The 21,583-nt window shown below is 40.4% G+C and overlaps 1 protein-coding gene across 2 annotated transcripts in view; it reads right to left on the bottom strand.

Annotated features, from left to right (window-relative positions):
* adamts17 (ADAM metallopeptidase with thrombospondin type 1 motif, 17) overlaps positions 1-21,583 on the bottom strand; it is a 126,708-nt gene that overhangs the window by 20,479 nt on the left and 84,646 nt on the right. The window contains exons 14-18 of one of the 2 annotated variants that reach the window (XM_030413831.1): positions 20,262-20,389; positions 8,916-9,036; positions 7,497-7,571; positions 4,266-4,346; positions 2,164-2,321 (exon numbers count right to left, since the gene is read on the bottom strand). In XM_030413831.1, the coding sequence (XP_030269691.1) occupies positions 2,164-2,321; positions 4,266-4,346; positions 7,497-7,571; positions 8,916-9,036; positions 20,262-20,389 (563 nt within the window). The remainder of the gene's footprint in view (positions 1-2,163; positions 2,322-4,265; positions 4,347-7,496; positions 7,572-8,915; positions 9,037-20,261; positions 20,390-21,583) is intronic. The other variant, XM_030413832.1, reaches the window with a different exon arrangement.

Genomic DNA, 21,583 nt, shown 5'->3' with positions numbered 1-21,583 from the left:
GTAAGGGAAGTCCGGTATGAGCTGCTGTCTACTGTTTTGCCCTCCAGTTCAGTGTGCAGGTCACATGACTGAAAACTATGAATTAGAGTGTATTACATGTGACCTGAGAATAACACAACTTGACTTAAGCCAACTAACGTAAGCATAGTTTCTTGTTTTCAAATACCCAATAGAATCCTTATATATGTACAGATGAGTGAGGAGGAGTCACTTATTTGAACACTTGGTCAGGGTTAAAGGTGTTATTGATAACTTTCAGCCACTAAATGTGGCGGTCCATTCCCTCCTTCAGTTCACAACACTGCTGTTGTTCTAGTCATCTGTCCCCTCAAGTGTTGCACATTAGTAAATGTTAAATACGCTAACATTAACTAAAGTTAATTTCACTAATGATAGCCAATGTTAACATTGCTAACCCTAGCTATTGCTCTAAGGCAGTGTTGGGGAGACGTAAACTACATGTAGTTCCTGTAACTTGCTGGTAGTTAAACTACATTCATATTTTGTGCTGCGTCAAGTATTTCAACTACTTTTTGGGTCATTTTTTGTAGTTTAATTACTCAATTTACAAACTACAATTTTGGCCAATAACATGAAATATTATTATTTCATTTTTTTACAAAAAAAGGCCTATATTATACATACAATACATTTTATTTTATTTTTCTTTGATGAAAAAGTAGATGAGGTGGAGGCCTTTGTGAAATCACCAGATGAGTCCCCACAAAATGCTTTCAAATCTCTACCCAAAATGTCCACAGTGTTAGTGAAGTTCAGCACTGTGTCCCAGCCAGTGCAGCATGTGAGCAGCTTTTTAGAGTTGGTAAAGATGTTTTTAGTGCCAAACAGAACCGGCTGATAAAAACTGTGAGAGACTGCTCATGTGTCGTGTCAACAGGTGATTCTGCCCTGACATCTAGTTCTAGTGTCTCAGTGTTAGTGCCTCTTAAGTTCCTGTGATGTGACCAAAAATGTCAGCTGTTGTTCTTTAAAAAATAAAACTTGAGTTGAGAGGCATATTTCTGCTGGCATGTGAATTTTTTGTAGACTATTATATTTTGTTTCATATACACCACATGTTGATTTATTTAACGCTGAGTTAAATGAGTATAATGAGTATAAGTAGTTGCCAACCAACTGTCAGAATTCTGACACAGAAATGAGAATAAGGATATATGTTATTAAGGAAAATAGACTTTTATTTTGCACCTTTCCTATGCCTCTGTAGATGTACTATATTAAAAAAACTGATTTGTCTACATGAAAATGAACAATTTGAGCTTTCAATACTCCCCATTCAAGAAGGGGCCCATCAGAATTGATCTGGCACTACACAGTGTTGTCACTTGTTATTCTTATGATAATTAACCTTAATTAAAGATAATATCAAAAATATCAAATCGATAACCCTCATGCACACTAACAATACCAGTGTTTCCCCTACCATTCAACTGGGGGGCAGCACGCTGTGCAGTGGCGGTTCTAGACCAGTTTTAATAGGGGGGCCAGGTTGGGGCCGGCATTTTTGTTGGGGGGCACATACAACCCAGGAAAAAAAGACAAATCCCTCATTCAGACAAGGGATAAATGGAACTTAAAACAGTGTTTGCAATTTCAACAATTTTGATTGGGTAGTAAACTGCTGATACACTTTATTTCTGTCTTTCCCTTCAGTTCCAAATCATTGCAAGAAATCTGTCATTGTGTTATTGATGCAGACTCCCTGTCAGGGGGGCCACAGGGGGGTCCGGACTCAGAGTTACAGGGGCACTGGCCTCCGTTGCCCCCCCCCCCCAGAACCGCCCCTGACGCTGTGCATTGACACAGTTTACACACTGGCAAGCACAGAAAGACAGGCTTTCACCCGTCTTGGCAGTGAGAGAGGAAATACTCCTGTTGGCTCTACAAGACAGATATAGGTATGGTTTGGTGTAAAAATAAATAAAAATGTTCAGTTATAAAACCATATATGTTGAAGCACTCAGACCACAACCCAGACCGCAGCTGAAGTCAAGGCAATGACTACACCATGTGTGTACATTGTAAATATATATATAAAGTAATAGAATATTACTCCTTTCGCGATGTACCCCCCTCCCCTGTCACTATATCCAGTGTGTTTTTTGATATACCAACACAGAACCACATGATTGGTGTGCTTACCATCAAGTGTAAGGGGGTCTTAGTGGGTCCCTTGGCTGACATCTTCTCCCACAGTCCCCTTCGAACATAGCGCACCGTGGTTCCAGCCAGCTCAAACTCTCCTGGAAGCTCGATCTTCCAGTCGCTGTTGATGGACCTCTCACTAGAGTCTTTCAGGGCTGTGTGGAACACACACAAGGTCAGAAGTAAAACTTTCACACACAAACCCATTGATCAACATGGAATAATGAACACCCACTCTGCCCAGCTCCATGTGTGACCCTCACTCAATGGATGTAACAGGTTAAAGTCTTCCACCATCAGCACAACACATTTTCTGTGTATTTGTGGAGTTTTAGTTCATGAATTGTTTACCCTGGAGATTCACCAGGGCCGAAAAAGTCACAACCACCTGATGTTATTTGATCATATATCAGAAATTTGTGAGGAGAAGAACTGAAATGGCAACAAGTTGCTCTTGTCTACAGTATGGCAATATAAAGCGATATCTGCACACACATCTCTATGGTGGTTTGGCTAATAAATAGTTTTGGGGATCACATTTATTTTCTCTCATGTCCATTTAATAGATATAGATTTGGCATTAGATGTAGTTAACCTAGCTTAGCAAGAAAACTGTAAGCAACAGAAATACACAAATGAACACTTTCTTTAATCAACACAAATGTAAATGTGATGTAAAATGTCATGTATTTAATTGGTCCATTGCTAACGTGACATATTTAAAGGTAAGCAACAAACAGAAGAAGATAACTCTAGAGTGTACTGAGCTGTTTGTTTATGCAGCTGCTCTCTCCTTTAACCACAAAAGGAGTTTTAAATAACCTTGGAAGTGGACTAGACTGTGGGTTCTCTGAGGCCCAGCCAATAGACTACCTCACTAGAGGTGTGTGGAGTCTACATCATAACATCAACAGCAGGAACCAGAGTTAAACCCAAAACAGCTAAATGTTTATGATCTAAGCACATTTCAAGTGTAATCCATTAAATAAAGGCCAGAAAAGGATAAGGTTTTCAGTTTTCTGCAACCTCAGGTAAACTCAGGTACAAAATTTAAGTCTGACAAGCCCAATGAGGGCACCAGAAATATCTTACATATCTGATGCAAAACTCTACAGTCAGGCATAGGCCTGTTAGCAACATATAACATAGTCATAATCTGGTGAGTGCAAATGAAGACCCATCTGTGTCCTTTAAATCAGTTGTTTCAGAACAATTCAGCTCCTGGTCAGATGCAGCCCTACTCAGAGGTAGAGATTTCTCAGCTCCCTCTAATCAAGAATCAGAAACCAGATCACCACATATCAGATTACATTACTGGTACCAAAACTAGTACTGAAACTCGAATGGCACTCAGTACATCACTCACCAACAGTCCCCTTCAATTTAAACGAGCCTAATCCAGTATCAAACTTCACAGCCCTGTATCACTCTTTGCCTAACTGCCTAACCATAATTGAAGCCTACCAGGTCTGGGATCTTTATCAAACTGTAATCACTCATAAATACCAGCCACAAAAATAGGCCTGACTTTCAATTCCATACATTATTCCCTGAGACATCAACTGAACAGTGGAAAATACCCTATCTCGCAATGTTTAAGAGCGTGATCTGTCCCATTTATTTTGATCTGCACCAAAGTTAATGGAGTCTATTCTGGGCTGAGACCTATGCACCATCCATGTTTGGTAGAAATCTGTTCAGTAGTTTTTTTTAAAAAGTATTCTTGAGGAACATTTGAATTCAGCCCAGTCAGATGTGTTGAGGTCATATTGCTACTAAACTCACCAGGAACTGCTAACAAGTAATAACAAAGCATACATACATGCCTGCTAAAATATTCTGCTCAAACATATTCAAAGTATACATTTTTTAGAGAATTGTTTCCAGAAAAACCACTGTTGTCCATCCATTGGTGTATCATTCCATCCATCCATCCATCCATCCATCCATCCGTCCAACCATTTGTCCAACCGTCCAATGTGATATTTCTAAACATTGTTCAACATGTCATGGTGTTGTGTTTGTGAGCATGTCTTTAAGTCAGCAATGATTGTTCTCAAGGACCTTCAGGACTGCCAGTAAAACGCATGCATCATTACCCAGAAAACTATGTGAGGGTTTGTCCTCCACAACTTTGATCCTGCGGGCTCCTGCAGGGATAACCACAGCCTCAATGTAGCCTGATAAAGAGACAGAAATATGAGGTGAAAACAAGGTAGGAGATAAACACAGTAAAGGGCAGACATGTCCAAGAAGTTGTTACAGGCACTCGGTCAAAAAAACGAACTGAGTGCAAAAGTCAGACAATTCAAATGAGCTGGGAGCTATCAGCGCAGTGCCTGGATCTTTTGTCTGCCTTTTGAAAACAGATTCAGAAGCATACAGAGGTAGCCATGAACACAGGGATGGGCTGGTGACCTCTGTGTCTGTGTCAGAAATGCTCTGCACAACTGAATTCAGTCCCACACTGTGTCAGATTTATTTATAATTTGCTTACAGTTTTATCACACATCTTTTCCCCCTTTATAGGGCCATTAAATGACAACACGAGTCTTTCTGCCCTTCTATGACTACATTTGAAATAAGTGCTTAACCTTTTTGAACAATCTGGAGTGTTTTAGTTACATTTAGTAATGTGCTTTGATTACTTTTTCCACAATTCAAAATTTCAATATATTGTGTTCCATTTATAATACATACAAAAAAAAAAATCAAATTATTGCCTGGTCCCAGACCTTTGACTCTGGTTGAATAGTTTAATTTGCTTTTCTGTCGGGTTGCAATGATTTGTGCTAGATCAATCACGACCACATCACTGAGTGATTATGGACAACATTTTTTAAATCTGTAATTGTGTAATCTCTGTCACACAACCAGCCACCAGCCCTTCTCCATACACAGCATTCCCCTTTAATACTTGTTGGGCATTATTTCAATACAAAGCAGCTCAATCTGATAATATTCTACCGATGACTGTATCCTCATTATGTTGAGCCTTAGTCTATATAGTCAGCATTAAACCATATGATGTACAAGAAAGTGATGGTCACAAAGGACCTACATTTTAAGGCAACGTTATCTTTGTTTGTTCTTTGCTATTGCTTCAGTTTAATTTCGTCAGTTTGGCCAGCATCTTTACACATACAGTCATTAACGCATTGAACCAATCTTTGAGGAGCAGCGGGCAGCCATTGTGCTGTGCCTGGGGACCAACTCCAGATCTAAGCCAGTGCCTTGATCAGGGACTCTGACCAAAGAATTAACCTGTGTTCACTTTCAAATAATGTGAGATATATGTATGTGGTGTTTTTAATTTGACCTGACTCACTTCTAAGGACTGTGTCCATACAAAACAGGCTGTTGACATTTCCAACACCATGTAAGCTTGTTGCACCAGTTGCTATGCACCAAACTCATAACTTGATTATTCTTACTAATACATCCACCTTGTTAGTGTATAAGGTTGGATTCATGTCGCAACAAGTGCTCCAAACTAAGAGACTATATGATGTTTGTCATCAAGTGTTTTCTGATCATCATCATCATCATCATCATCTACCACCAAGGTTTTGTATAACGTTACATTGCTTCTGCTTCTGACAGACAACAGTCATGATTCAGATGTCTGTTAAACATAAACATAGGCTGCTGTAAAGCATTTTAGGACAGCCATACAATGCTGGTGTAACTTATAGAGATGATGGTCAAAACTACAAAAACACAGGTTGGAAAAAGATTAAAAAAAAAGTTTTCCCTGAGATTGTTACCATCTAAGGAGAACGGGTGATTAAAATTGGTTTGTGATTATTAACTTTGAATACGTTCATACAGTACATGGGTTTCTACTCTAGAAATTGATATAAAAGAAAAACATACTATACTCTTATGCAAGGTAAAGCCTGAGCTGCTTTGTTACTGTGCCCAGTGCACAATCATGCCCAACATTATTTCATAGTACAGTATTTCACAGTAACAGACACCGATATAACTTCATACTTACCAATCCATCCTCTTGGCTTTCAAACACACAGTCCACTGTTACACACTATGAGGATGCAGCTGCCTCTGACTGAGAGCCACTTTCAAGTGAAATTAAACACAGACACACTGACAAGACAGCAAAAATGTTGTTAAATGAACCCAAATGATGAAATGCAAATTACCCTTAGAGAATGATGTGAATACTGCTGCCGCTATCCTGTCGTCACAGCCAGGACAAACTCAGGACATCGATACTGGGCCGATAAATTCACGGCCTGATAGATATTTTGCAACACATGATAAAGCTTTTGTATATGAGCCACTAGTATTTGGTTATACACTGTCCTTGACCTACATCACATTACAATGGTAGCAGAGAGACAAATCCTTATGCAGTCCCTCATAATGGCCAATCCAGGCTGATACTTTCCATGTTTACTTTCAGATGGATTAAGAGACAAAAAAAGGAGACTCCAAAGATGTGTTTCTAATGGATGGAGGTGAACAGGCAATTGTTTGGTTATAAATTGGCTAAAAGATATTTAATAAGCCTTTATTACATGCTTGCCTTGCTTAAACCTTGCTGAGAGTTTGTTTTGAGAGTGTTTCTGTGAAGTGCTCAGAAGCTGCTTAATGCGATGCCCTACATCGAAACACTAAACATCTTTGAGTGCACTGGCTGTGTAGTAAAGCCTTTCAGTATAATCCTCTGATGGTGAGGAAGCAGAATCTGTTCATGTGCAGACGGGATATTTGCATTTCAAGAGGTTGCGTTCATGACACAAACTTTTGTGAGCCCAGGCTGAAACTGATCCTGTGCAGATCTTTCCGGAAAGGTTTGGGCAACTTGTATCCACAATGAACAAACACACCACTCCCTCCTGAAAGCCAACCAGCTGTTTCCATGGAACCTCCACCACCCTGCCCCTTCAGCTATGGTTAGACACAGACTCCCATGGGCTCACCTGGGTTTTACGAGCACCACATTTGACGTTTAGGAAGCAACTGCCAAATGTTTAAGTATGACGTTTAACCAATACCACAAATGTCAAACCTAACATTTTCTAAAGCTCCCTCCACTGATACTCCTCCTGGCAGGAGCAGCAGGGGGAAGGAAACACCTTAGATGAAAGGAATGCGTCCCTGGCATACCTCACGGCTGGGTTATGGGGTAGCGGGGTCAAACAGCTGGTTATGTAACTAAAACCAAGCATTTTTTTCAAACAGTCCACACACCCAAGAAGAGCCCACAGCTTACTGCCTCTCTAATATACCTACAATAAAACACTCCAGGCAGTGCAGGCAACACACAAACACACACACACACACACACACTGCATGCATCTTACATGAGAAACACTTGGGGACAGCTCTTGGTTTAGCCATCACACAGGTAGATACCCTCTTACATTGCCTAGTGGTGACTGGAGGACAAGACAAGGAAGTGGAGGGGAGGTCACATGTCCTGTGGACCACACCAGCATGTGCATGCATGTGTGCACACACACGAGCACACGCACACACACGAACACATACGCTCTAATTCATGTAATTATGTTCTTATCTAACTCAGATGGAGGTGTGATGTAGACACTGGAGGATGACTGCTGCATCATTAAATCATTATCAGTGCCCGTAGGCTACTGAAACATAACCCAAATATCCATCATCACTGCTGGCACCGTGATACACGATCAAGAATTAGTGGGTGCAGAAAAGGTGATAATGAAATGTTGTGCTTTAATTCTGTGTGATATCCAGTCCAACAAGGAGCTGTTCTACCACTGTAATCATCTGACAGTGCAACAGCCTAATAAGTGTAAGTCTGTCTTATGCAGAAATGGGTAAAGTCCACTTCCACAATGCACCATGTCCCTTTATTTTAGTCGAAATTGCCATGCAGCAAACAGTATTCCCATATGGGTCATTATATACCAACTCACTCCTTATTAAATATAGACTATTACTATATATTTTCCAATGAAGGGCTTTTTAAATTTCCATGACACTTTGTTATGTAAAAGTGTAAAAGAGGTCACATTATGCTAATTATGCTAATTTTTTGGTCACTCTTTTGTCTGGTAAAGTAGCATACTGTAAAGGAAGTCAGTACAATGATGTCATATATTTAGCACATAAAGACTTGGCTAAATGTGTCGCAGTTGTAGATGAAGAAACTAAACAATAATTAAACTTTGAACTCGTGTTTTTCTGGCATATTTAAATATACCACACCTGAGCTCACTTTTAAAACCAATGCAGTAGACTTCAAATGTAATGACAACTGCTGTAGTATAAAACTATTTATTTTCAAAAATCAGGCTTTAGACAGAAACATCCACCATATGATATCTACATTTGGCTTTGAGCAGTATTGAATGCTAACATGATGTTTGTCCTGCAATACCGGTCAAATAAGAGGCAGACACTGATGGCCAATTTTATGCCAGCCTCTTTTCATTTTAGTCCTTTCATTTCATGCTTAAATAATTCTACAACACATGAAATGATACCAGTGCCTTCATCTGATAAAGGAAACTGCATTAACACCAGAACACTATACTATACAGTATGATAGAATGAGTGCAGGCTCAGGACACCAATGAACAGCCGCACTGATCTGCAGTTTAATATAAGAAATCAAAGAAACTGCATCCTATCACGATGAATGGCAATAATTATGATACCTGGTTTATAGAAAGCTAATATCAGCTGCCTACATCAGCACACACACAGAGTATGCTAGTTGAAGAAACACACACACTCACCCATTCCTTTGGTGTGGTTGAAGTCTCCTCTCACTATCTTACAGGAGCGCCCGTCTCCATTACAAACACCACAGCGGTCCTCTTTGGCAGAAGAGCCGATGATGCCGTCACAGCCAATTTTCTAAAGACAATAAAACAGTCGAGAACAACTATAAAATATCCAGCTGATGAGCTGTGTCTGTAGTGCCTTGTGTGTGTGTGTGTGTGTGTGTGTAACTTTCTGTGTCTAGACACCTTGCATCTGTGTGTGAAAACTGGTATAATGTATTTAGAAAAGAAAAAGTATACTAGCAGAGTGGGAGCTTGTCTTGTCCTGGTGTCATATGCAGTTCAGTCACCCATCAGAAGGTGGTGTTAAAACGTAAGGAAATGTATGCACCAACCACTGTTTAGCCTATTTCACATAAATGTGATAAAGAATTGAAGAAGTGAGTAATTGATGAAATGTCTTCGATGAGTTAGTGCTTCTGACAAAGCTATGAATGAGCCCTACTTTTATGAATACAGTGTAACTGAGGAGACGTTTGACTGCTGGTTACAATTTGTGGCCAGTTAAGCCAGGAATTTACTGCAGTAATCCATACTGTAAGGGCCAATGGGGTGTGTCCACAGCCCTGAGGATTATTGGACTTTAAGGGCTTGACTTTTGAGGAAAGGCTCAGCAATGTTCTCCTTTTCAGTAACTCACATAGAACTCCATTATCACAGTGAATGACCGAGCACAGTGATCTCATACTCAGTAGTTACCTGAATGTAACTTCAGTTCTATGAATCATTGACAGGACTCTGACTGACACCTTGTATCAGGCACAAATCAGCTTATTTCTCTGATTTGGAAAAAACGTCTCTGAGATGAACTGATAGACTCCAGATTTTGGAGCACCAGCACTGGAAGAGCACAGCTTTAGCAGATATACAAAAACACTCTGGACTGTGGATTTCAGACAATATTGACCAGTGTGCATATTGAAGTATAACTGTATCTGATCACCTGCATCCCATTTTTTTTGTTTAAGCTCTTTAAATGTTGAGGTGGTTCAGGTTAAGACAAGTCAAGCACTGACTTTTTTTTTCAATTGCACCAACATCACCACATTTCTGAAATCTAAACTCAAAGCTTTAAGCATAATTTCTTCGAAAACACAGCTGCTGCAGTGAATGAATTATGCAGATTTCTTGAAGACAGCTGGATGACAACTACATCACCTGAAAAAGGATCCAGTGTCAATCATTTCTGGATTTGTGAGAAGCAGCACAGATGCATTTTGTACAAGCTGTAAAGGGTGCATGCTATTTTGGATGATACTGGAATATAATCCATTGTATAAATCAACATGAGACAGAACTAGGGTAGATGTGTTTTTTTGTGTTTAAGCAGCATTCAAGCTGAACATTAAAGTTTTAGCATTTGATAAATATTAACAATGTTGCACTAGTCGTTTGTCACTAGAGGTTTTTTATAGTAACTTCCAGGAGAAAAGCCTTGCGTTACTAACTTACACTTTTTTTTATGATGTTTTGATGTCATTCATCTAATATGCATGTTTGATGCTTTCATATCTCAGTAGTAACAACACTTTCATGAATATGACCTAATTGTCCTGTTGGGCCACAGAATAAAGCAAAGAATAGTTTACCCAACACTAGCAGTCAGTGTGATATGTTGCTGTATGGTGAATATAAAAGATGCTGGCAAAGCAACACAATAATAAGCACAGCAGAAACATCAGGTAGGACGGACCACCAGGCTCAGCTATACTGTATATGATGTAACAGTTAGAGTTACAGGCTAAAAATAGTGAATATTGTATAAATAACAAAATAGCACAACGTCTATTGAGCTGTTCAAGTTATCTGGGGAACAAAATGCAATATTTATCCCAGAAACCAAAATACTGCAATATCAGTTGTTTTTGTTTCCAATATCACACAGCCTTGGTATTTACACATTTTGCAAGATCACTTTGAGAAAGTAAGTACCTTATTTTTGCAATATTCCTCAACTGGAGGAAGTAGGATTTCTCTTATCCACTGAAAATCAGGTCAGGTCAGCTGCTTAACACATGCTGTCAGGCTTCAAGCGCTTGTTTTTGGGAGGATCAACTAAAATTACTACCATTGTGCTCTGATTGAGCTGCAAGAAAGTTTGAGACTGCCAGATCCAGAACCAAAGCAGTGGCCTCAGACTGTAATGGTCCTGAGACTGACCCCTGTGGGACAGCATGACTAGGGATGGGAGAGGAACATGCATTACTGAGGACAACAGAAAGAGAAGGGGAAAGAAAGAAAGAAAGAAAGAAAAAGAAAGAAAGAAAGATGATAATTATTACTGCTGACTATAACAGGAGTTAACAAAAACAAAACACACACACACACAGAACGTGATGCATGATGCAGAGTTTGCTGAATCACAGAGCCATATTGCCCTCTCCTCCAGCTCAGTCAGACTTTCAGGGTCCTCCTCCAGCCAGACACAGTCTATTTTCATAGCTTCGCTGAATATATTCCTCTCCCCTTTTCCTGTCTGCTTCCTTTCTTTCTCTTCTCTCTCTCTCCCTCCTTGCCAGTGTTTTCATAGCATGCCTGAGTCTCACATGCCAGGCTTGGAAAAACATCCATTCCTCCTCCTCCCTCTGTAACCTCAGCATCGGCCTACTTCTCTTTGTCTGCAGCTCACAGCTCACAGCCGCCATCCTCCACCTCTGCCACAGAACCAGTGTACAGGCTGGACAGAGTATTATGCAAAGTAAATGGTAGAAATCATTTCAAACACTGATACGATTTTGTTAATCTTCTAAATCAAATATACTAATATACTGAAATCAGTAGACAAGACAATATAGCTGAAGTCCCTATTTGTCACATAAACATTCATGAAGTTTGGTTCAGTAATGAATTTATTAAAGGTCTTCTGATAATGTGACCAAATCTGCTGGATCATAAATATACATTTTCACCTCAGCTGGTCCTTTTGATAGCCATCCATAAGCTTCTGGTAGTCCTCTGGCTGAATGTGTAACCACTCCTCTTGACAGAATTGTTGAAGTTCAACTACATTTGTTGGCTTCCTGGCACAGACTTGTTTCTTCAGCATAGTCACAAGTTCAATGGGGTTTAAGTCAGGACTTTAGGAAGATCATTCCAAAACCTCAATTCTAGTGTGATTCAGTCATTCCTTTACCACTTCTGATGTGTGTTTGGGATCATTGTCCTGTTGAAACACCCGACTGCACCCAACTCCCAATCTTCTGTTGGTGATTTCTGGTTCCCCTGAAGAATTTTGGAGATAATCCCCATTATTCTTCATTATTCCATAAAGGCCTCACCTTCTCTCCTCCAAACATATTGCTGCAGTTTCAGTTTTTTTCATCTGACCACAGATGTTTTCCAACAGAAGGTTTTTTCTTTGTCCATGTGATCAGCAGCAAACTTCATTGGAGCTTTAAGGTGATGCATCTGAAGCGAGAGCTTCTTTCAACATGGCAGCCTCTCAGCTCATGTTGATGTAAAACACACTGACTGTGGACACTGACAGCTGTCTTCAAGCAGCTTCTAATTCATTGCAGATTTGCTTTGTGGTGTTTTTTGGTTGACTCTTGACCATCCTGTTTTCTCTCAGCAGCAGGTGAGTTTGTGTTTTCTTCCTGATAATGGCGATGACACAACTGTGCCAAACACTTTATACTTAAAAAACAGTTGTTTGCACAGTTGATCTTGGGACCTGTAACTGCTTTGAAAGGCTCCAAGTGACTTTACTGACTTGTTCAAATCAATAATGTGCTTTTCAGATCAATGCTGAGCACTTGCAGTCCGAAGAAGTTAAGAGGGCAGTCCACAACTGGAATGAGATCCCCGACAATGACAAACGCGGGGCTGAATCATAACGCCCCTAAGTGCCATGTGTGGACACCAGTTGCAATGCTTTACCTATCCACCAGGAAGAGCAGTGATGATGAAGGCCATTACTTTAGCTGAAATCAGCTGTTCTAACTGTATCATAGTAGGGCTGGACGATTAATCGAATTTTGATCGCGATTTCGATTTTGGCTTCTCACGATCATAAAAACACTGCAATCGAAGAAAAACTATTAATGTGTCGGCGCGCGGTGTGTATGTAAATTACTGTGCTGTAAAAGCACAGTGAACGCACCTGTGTCGCCTGCAGTTGCAGCAGTGAGTGTGTGGATCAATGGTGGAACGAGCGATTGACAACATGGCAGAAAAGCAGCCTGAACCTTTAGTTGAAAAGAAAGGTAGGACAACTTCGGTCATTTGGAGACATTTTGGCTTCAAATCGTCGGACGTGGAGCAGAAGGAGATTGTTTGCAAAGTCTGTCACACCGTCGTGTCTGCACCCCAGGGCAACATGACACACTTAAAGTTCAGCCATAAAGTGGTCTATGACAAAGTATTGAAGCAGCAAAAGACCCAAAAACTGCAAGAGCGTCAACTTCAGCCACCGCCACCGCAACACAGTCCTCCACTGAGGACACGCTTTACAATGCCGCTCCATATCCCACCGGCTCCCGGCGACAGCGAGAGATAACGGAGGCTGTGACGTTCATGCTAGCTGAGGACATGTGCCCTATCAGTACAGTTAGCAACCCAGGCTTCAAGACACTGGCCAACACTTTGGACAAGTAGCAAGTTTTGCAGGAGTGCTGTGCATGTAGATTGTGGTTATTTATTTTCATTTATTGTTTTTACATTGGTATATGCTATTATCACTGAGGCCAGAAGAAGCCTGAAGTAAAAAAAGACTGGTGTTCCTGCCAAAAACCTCAGTTTGTAGGAAGCAAACTGCAGGGAGAACAGTCTGAGTGCATGTAGACTGGGTATTTATTTGTATTTATTGTTTTTTATTGCTATTATTTTTATTATTATTTATATATATTATTTAATATATTATTATTATTTTACTTTTTATTTCTAATTTATTTCTGGTTGTTTTTCTAAAAGTTATATTTAAAGTTGAGTTTTGGTTGCTCAATAAATACTTTTTTTGAAATCAATGAATAATCGTGTTTATTAATCGTGATTTCAATATCAATCAAAATAATCGTAGTTATTATTTTTTCCATAATCGTCCAGCTCTATATCATAGGCATACAATATTTGACGTGTGTGAGAGAGTTTGATTCCCACACAGAGCATATTTAATGTTCATTAGGCTACCATATCATGAGGACATCAAAGTCATGCTTCAGCTTTTTATTTTTCAACACTTGTATGAGCAGCTGACTGTGTCTGCAGTAGTACCGGAACAAACTATTACAGTGTAAGAGCCATTTTTCTTTCTAATTTCTCATGCTTTAGATTACTACTGCGAAAATCCCCAAATCATGCCTGCGACTGGTGAAATTATTTTCACTCCTATGTAGTTCTGTTGAAAACCAAAAAGCTGAAGCATGATATTGATGACCTCATGATATGATAGATGACCTTTAAATATGCTCAGTCTGTGACGATATCTGTATTTGAAGTATTTGGTTTGAATATTTCACTGGGTGTGGGTGGTTACAGCATTTTATCAGAAATTCCTCACGCAGTGGTGGATGATAAAAGATATGCAATCAGTTTATAAAAGTGTGTTCACAAACATCATCTGCATATCCTGAGAGGTGACAGAGGCCAAACACATCATTAGCATTACAGTGACTAGGGCTGCACAAAAAATCGTTAAAAAATCGCGATCTCGATTCACACATACACGTGATCTCATTTCTACACACAGCGATTCTGAAGCATTTTATATCTCGAGCTGAATCACAAACAAATGCTCTTATTTCCTCCCGGATTTTTTGAAGCGCCCCCAAACGCAGCATGCCGCTGCCTCCTCCCTCAACCTGTGGTAAAGCGTCTTTACAACACGTGATTCAGTGAAGGAAGCCTGCCTGCAGTTGAGTGTTTGGAAGGAGTGAGTGAGAAGCCGTTTTTAGACAGGGCAGCAAGCCGCCAATCTGCCCGTCCTATTGACGGCTAGGTCCGCGGTTTTAGACAGAGGGCAGCAAACTTTGGGTCTGTTTTGGTCCGCCGATTTGCTGCCTCGGAGGGTACACTTATTTCCGCCTCGCCTGCTAGATGAGCAACCGGAAAGCCGCTGAGATCCGGGAGATGCTAGCTCTCCTGGATCACCAGCTGTATGGTTGTGTTAGCTTGTTGTTGTAGCGACAAGCTAGGAACGGTCGCTACTTTCAAATTAAAAGCCCCCCGCAAAGAACCCAGTTCTAAACTCCAATGGGGTGCAATGTAAAGCTCTTATTTTGAAGACAAATTCATTGTCAACTGTTCCCAGCCCAACTCGGGCTTCACGTAAGTCACATGTTTACCTCTACCTCTGAGGCGGCTTTTGGAAAAGGAAGAATATTATGCCTCCATTTTAGAAAGCCGATCACAGCAGCTATCACATATCACCTAGCCAAAGATACGGCCCCAATAAACACTGTACAACATGAGGGATTAAAGGATACATTGGATTTCTCATCCAATGATAGAACTTGAACAAAACAAAAAAAAAACATTGCTTATTAAGCCTCTGCCATACTATGATGGGTTTTTTTTGTTTTGTTCAAGTTCATCAGTGCAATAAACATTTTGTGAAAAAAATCGTGCTAGAGAATCGTGATCTCAATTCTAAGCAAAAAAATCGTGATTCACATTTTTTCCAGAATCGTGCAGCCCTAACAGTGACTCTCTCCAACTATAGAGAATTTTGTCCCACATTACGTCAGTATGTGTCCACAGACATAATGTGCACAGACAGAGTAAGAGATGCTGCGTGCTCTCTACACTACTATCAACCTGTCTAAACCTGGCTGTGCTGATAATACATAAAGCAAGGATAAAAAAAGTGTGTTCTTTCCGAAAAACAGTAAAGTTTATCAGTTTGAACATTCAATATCTCATGTTTGTACTGTATTAAACTGAATAAAGGTTGAAACAAATCTGCAGTGCTCTATTTTTGAAACAACATCCAAAACATTTTTGGTGAGATAACATAAAGATGCTCACATGTTCACTGTGCACTTCAGCTGTACTCATTCTAAGTTGACTTGCACGATTAAGGAAACATGAGTCATTGCTCATGTGTAAGAGGTAAGCTTCTTGTGAGCAGATGTGCGTCATGATAATTGCATCCATATTAAACTTTCTAGACCTCTCTCTCTCGCTCTCCCAGAAGGAGGGGGAATTCCTCCCAAACGTACCGGCATCCAACATTTGCAAATAAACACAAAAGACTGACTGTTGTCGGGACACAAGATCCAAATAAACTCCTCAGCCCCCCCCCAAGGGTACAGGCTGTGGATCCACTCAACCACTGCTAACTGCTCATGAATGAGGTACTCTATTAATCCCTGTAGGGACCTTCTCCTCCACAGCTCTGTACTGGGACATCGTTTTATTTTCTTATTCATTTCATGACTGATTCATTTCTACAGTGATGACAGCAGTTCCAGAATCTCTCTTCCTCCTCACTCCAGTGGCTGCTGAAAAGACTAAACTTTGCAGCTTTTAATTACGGACCAGTCTCTCAAACCATTGTCATCCGACAGCAATGACATTGGCCACTTGCAACAGTGCAATGGCTGCTGACATGATTATGAGACAACACTTTACATAGCATTGTCCCATTTCAACATAAAAGCTCAATCCCATTTTCATTTAACCCCCACCCCTCTTTGAGTGCCTCCTTGCCCACCAGAACAGAATTCTGTGTAATGGGGCGACCCCTCAAAACCCTCATACGTCATCAGCTGTCATCGATGATGTTCTTGTGAACAGACAGAACAAGACGTTTCCAATCTGCAGTATTTGGTCGTGGTGGTTTTCTATATGTGATTTTGCTTCCAGGAGGCAAAAAACATGGCAGGAGGAAAACAAAATGCGACAGACGTATAGGTGTCCTGATGGGGTGGGCAACAGTTGGCAAACAGACTTGCTGTGGTGTGGATGTGGAGTTTGAGGATAGTTCTCAAATGGACAGTTGCATTACTGGTAAGTTTAATCTTGATAGCCAATGCTCACATCATCAGCTAATGTTAGCTCAATAAACATGAACATCAAATGGTCTGAGTGAATGAACTGAATATTCTCAATTTGTTGTATTTCCAGCAGTTCAGAAGAAAAAAAATACATTATTGGTCAGTGGCTTCCAGAATAAGCCATATAAGTGATCTGTGGCATCACTGAACAGAAAACCATCGTTTGCCAGTGCCTTCCAAAACTATTGCATTGATTCATATTTGCAGTTTCTGATGGGCCATTTCTATGGTGAAGGTTTGGTTCACCAAAAACAACTAATGGTCAAGGTAAGATCATGCTCATAAAATGAAACCATTATTGATTGATTGCTCTTGGATAAAAGAACCATCTGTCCATCTAGAGCCTCTCCATAATGTTTTGTGGCCCTATAAAATAGCATCATGATTCACATTACCAGGTGGCGGTCTTTGACAATTAAATGTAAACATACGTACAGTGCCTATAAAAAGTATTCACCCTCTCAATTGTTTTCCCATTTCAATGCTTGTATAAATGGAATCATGGTCAACAAACATAACAAAACAAAAACATTACAAAAACAAATATTTCAACAAAGTAATGTGAATTAATTAAAAACATGTAATATAATTAGGTAATTGCATTGGTATTCACCCCCTTTAAATTAAAAGACTTTATTCAACAGACGTCCAGCCAACTGGTGCTAATAGTCTCACAATTAGTGAAATGGAGATCAGTGAATGCAGTGAATGTGTCTCAAGTGATGGGTTAGGTTATTAAAAAAGTATTAGTCAGGGGAAGAATACAAAAACATTTCCAAGTCACTGAACATCCCCCAGAGTTCATTTAAATCCATCGATAAGTAATGCAAGTAACATGGCACATGTGTAAATCTGCCTAAAGCAGGCCATCCTCACAAACTGAGTGACAGCGCAAGAAGGAGCCTAGTGAGGGAGGTCACCAAGACACCTACGACTACTCTGAAGGAGTTAAAACCTTCAGCAACTGAAATGGGAGAGACTCTGCATACAATACTGTTGCCCGGGTTCTTCACCAGTAAAAACTTTATCTGAGAGTGGCAAAGAGAAGAAAGCTCATTAAATCTCAACTAGAGTTCACCGAAAGGCATGTGGGAGACTCCAAGGTCAACTGGAAGAGCATTATTTGGTCTGATGAGACCAACATGGAGCTTTATGGCCATCAGAGTAGATTCTATGTTTGGCAGACAGCAAACAGTGCACATCACCACAAACACACCATCCTGAACCCGAAGGATGGTGGTGGCAGCATCATGCATGGGGATGCTTCTCAGCAGCAGGCCCTGGAAGGCTTGTAGAGGTAGAGGGTAGAATGAATGCACCAAATCATAGGGACAGTGTTTCCCCTACCATTGAAAAAAAAATCAATACACCAAAAATAAGCCACCTATCAATTCATTCATAAATCAATAATCATTTACATTAGGAGCACCTCTGTGCAGCGCGAGTCAACCTGCTTCGTTGCCTAGAAACGATGCGAATACCGCTGCTGAGAGCGCGGGCATATATTCTGGGATGTTTAAGGTTTGTTAGCTAACCAACTATGGCGCCGCCGAAGAAAAGAAAAAATATCGCGGGTGACAGACAACTTAATATAAAGAAATCCTTCTGCCAGACTCCGGAGCCAAGGAAAATAGATGAAGGGAGAGTAACAGAGGCAACTCCAGAAAAAATGACAGGTGCAGGTGAGACGGAAGAAAGGGGGGCAGATTGCAGTGGAGAGGGGGGCTGCTCGAGGACCGTTACTGCCCCTGACACCGGGCCGACTGCCGACCCCCGTCCAAAGGGTGACCGCGGGTCTGAACCGACTGCCGACCCTTGTCCAACGGGTGACGCCGGTCCGACTGCTGACCCCCGTCCGAAGGGTGACCGCGGGCCCGGACCGACTGGTAACGTTGACCCAGCAAAAAAAAAAATACAGCTAAACACAGAACATCTGGCTGGGATCCCGAATGGCTTAATAACCATAACTACAGCCCTCTGTTGTACCACACTCCCCATGTTAAGTTTACAATTGTTGTTTAGCAGATATTTTTGTTCTGATTGAGGAGCTTCTCTGTCTTTTTTTTTTTGGTAAGCAATAATGATGAAAATAAAACAGACAATAGGCTAGTTTTCCCCGGCATTGTCAAAAGTATGTAACTCTGTAATAATAAAATGAATAAAAAACGTATGTGTTTGTTAAAAAAAATATTTATAACTGATAGAATCTCAATTATGTGTAGGGATGTTTTGTCGCTTATGCCGTCAGCATAAGCAGCCCGTTAAAAGAGGACCATCCCAGAGGGTTTTCAATGAGATCCCTTCTGCAATGTACAGAAAAGATGTGCGTGATGCTCATATGGGATCAGTCCACCACACTGCAGCCTTTCAGGCCCATGTAACTTTGATTAAAGGCTAGATTAAGCCTAATGATTTCATTTAAGTGATATCATTCAGCAATATATGCCTACAATGATTTTTAATGTAAATGTTTGTTATTGCTGTATTTCGCGTCTCGTCTGTTTAGGGTTTTTTCGGTGGGTACCACCGGGCCTGAATAAAAAATCTAGGGGAAACACTGAGGGAAACTATGACTTGGGAGAAGATTCAGTTTCCAGCAAGACAGTGAACCGAAGCGTACGGTGAAAGCTTCACAGAAATGGTTTAAAGACAAACAGGTGAATGTTCTGGAGTGGCCAAGGCAAAGCCCAGCCTTCAATCCAATAGAGAATTTGTGGCTGAACTTGAAAAGGGCCATTCACACCACTGACACCTGACAGAGCTTGAGCAGTTTTGCAAAGAAGAATGGAGAAATATTGCGTTTCCAGATCTGCAAGCCTGATTGAGACCTATCCACACAGACTCAGCGCTATCATTGAGGCCGAAGGTGCATCTACTAAATACTGACTTGAAGGGGGTTAATACTGCAATCACGTATTTTTATATGTTTTATACGTTATGTATTTTTATCTAATTCACATAACTTTGTAGAAATCTGTTTTCACTTTGGCATGAGTTTGAGTTTTATAACAAGGGGGTGAATTTTTTTTACAGGCACTGTGGTTTTTCTCTGGTCGACTGTTGTACATGGCAATGGACTGGGGCATTGAACCTTGGTGATCTCTTCAGTTGTCAGCTCAGTTCTTTCCTGGTGGATAATTGTTGAGTAACCTAACCCAATCCCTGAAGAGGCAGGCCACCAGGCCAAAGCAAGTCTAATGCATTTGTGATGTAACACTCCTTTACATGTTTTGAAGAAGTACGCACGTGTGTGTGTCTGTGAGTGTGTGTGTGTGTGAGAGACAGAGAGAGTACGAGTGTGTACCTGACACCTTCCGTTAACACATAGGTCGGCTTCATATGGTCCGCAGGGTGTCCCATCCATCACTCTGTCAGTCATCAGGACTGGGACATCTCGACCCACCGGGCTGCAGAACAACACGCACGGCTTTTCTGCTCATGCACACACACACACACACACACACATACACGTGAACAGGGGCAACAGGGCACTCGTCGGACTCCAATATCTAAGAGGGGACTCCTGTTTCTGGTCATTTTGAAGAAACAAAAATATAATAGTATAGCTTCTTTTAAGGTCTTTTACCATAATAGTACTTCAAATGTGTTCTTTTAATTTTTTTAAAGAAAAAACCAAGAGGGGACTTGGATCCTTCAGCGATGTCTACCTATCAAAGAGGGGACTTCCATATCCTGCATTGGAGCTGTCTGCACCCATTCTTTCACCTAATGATAGTTTGTTTACGAAAGAGATTTTCATTGTTTCTTTCTGAAGTTGATAATTAACTTTGATGTCATCAATATATAAACATTTCCATGGAAAATGGAAAATACGTTTTACCTGTAAATCAGAAGTGATTTGGCTGCATGCACAAATATTAGTACAAGCAACTTAACCTACTTAGTTACATTTTAGAGATCAATTACACCAGGACACTAATTTTAAGGGGAATGCATTGTCATCTACTAAATAATACCATTTATATTCTTTAAACCTGATTTGTCAGGTTTAAATATTAAGGTTTAGTTCTAGTGGATGGCTTAGCCATTTACCAGATCTTCTCTGCATTAAATTGAGGAGCCAAGCAGAATGAAAGGAAGTAACAAGTACTTCCAATAAAAGATAAAAACAATCAGGATAAAGTCAAGAGGAAAAGGAATATAGTTTCCTTTCATTTTTAATTCATTGCTAAGAATGGATCTATTATAAACATCCCCAGGAGTCCCCTGTTAGGTAGTGTATTACAGCACAAGTTCCCTCTTGGATAGCATGGAGCGACACTCACACTCCAACATGGAGTGTCTCAAACTCAACTGAGTTGTGTCTTCAAATATTGTTTTCTTTTATAACAATACATTAAGCTCAACTTTAGTAGATTTCCCAGGTTAAAGCTTCAGTCTCTATGAAAGTGAAGGAGTACAGGGAAGGCGGAAAAAAAAAACAATGTTAATTTAAAATTTTAAAAAAGGAACAACCTGGATTAAGCTAAAATGAAGATCATCAGCAGTGAGATCATTGTTTTCATGCTTAAGCACAAGCCTTTTTCACATTTGAATCCAAAAGAGCGCAGCAGAATTTCACCCCTCACCGCATCTGAGACTTTCACACATTGTAGGATGCATAGA

This window comes from Sparus aurata, chromosome 4 (assembly GCF_900880675.1).
Source record: "Sparus aurata chromosome 4, fSpaAur1.1, whole genome shotgun sequence".
NCBI lineage: Eukaryota > Metazoa > Chordata > Actinopteri > Spariformes > Sparidae > Sparus > Sparus aurata.
This window is presented reverse-complemented; position numbering and strand designations above follow the sequence as displayed.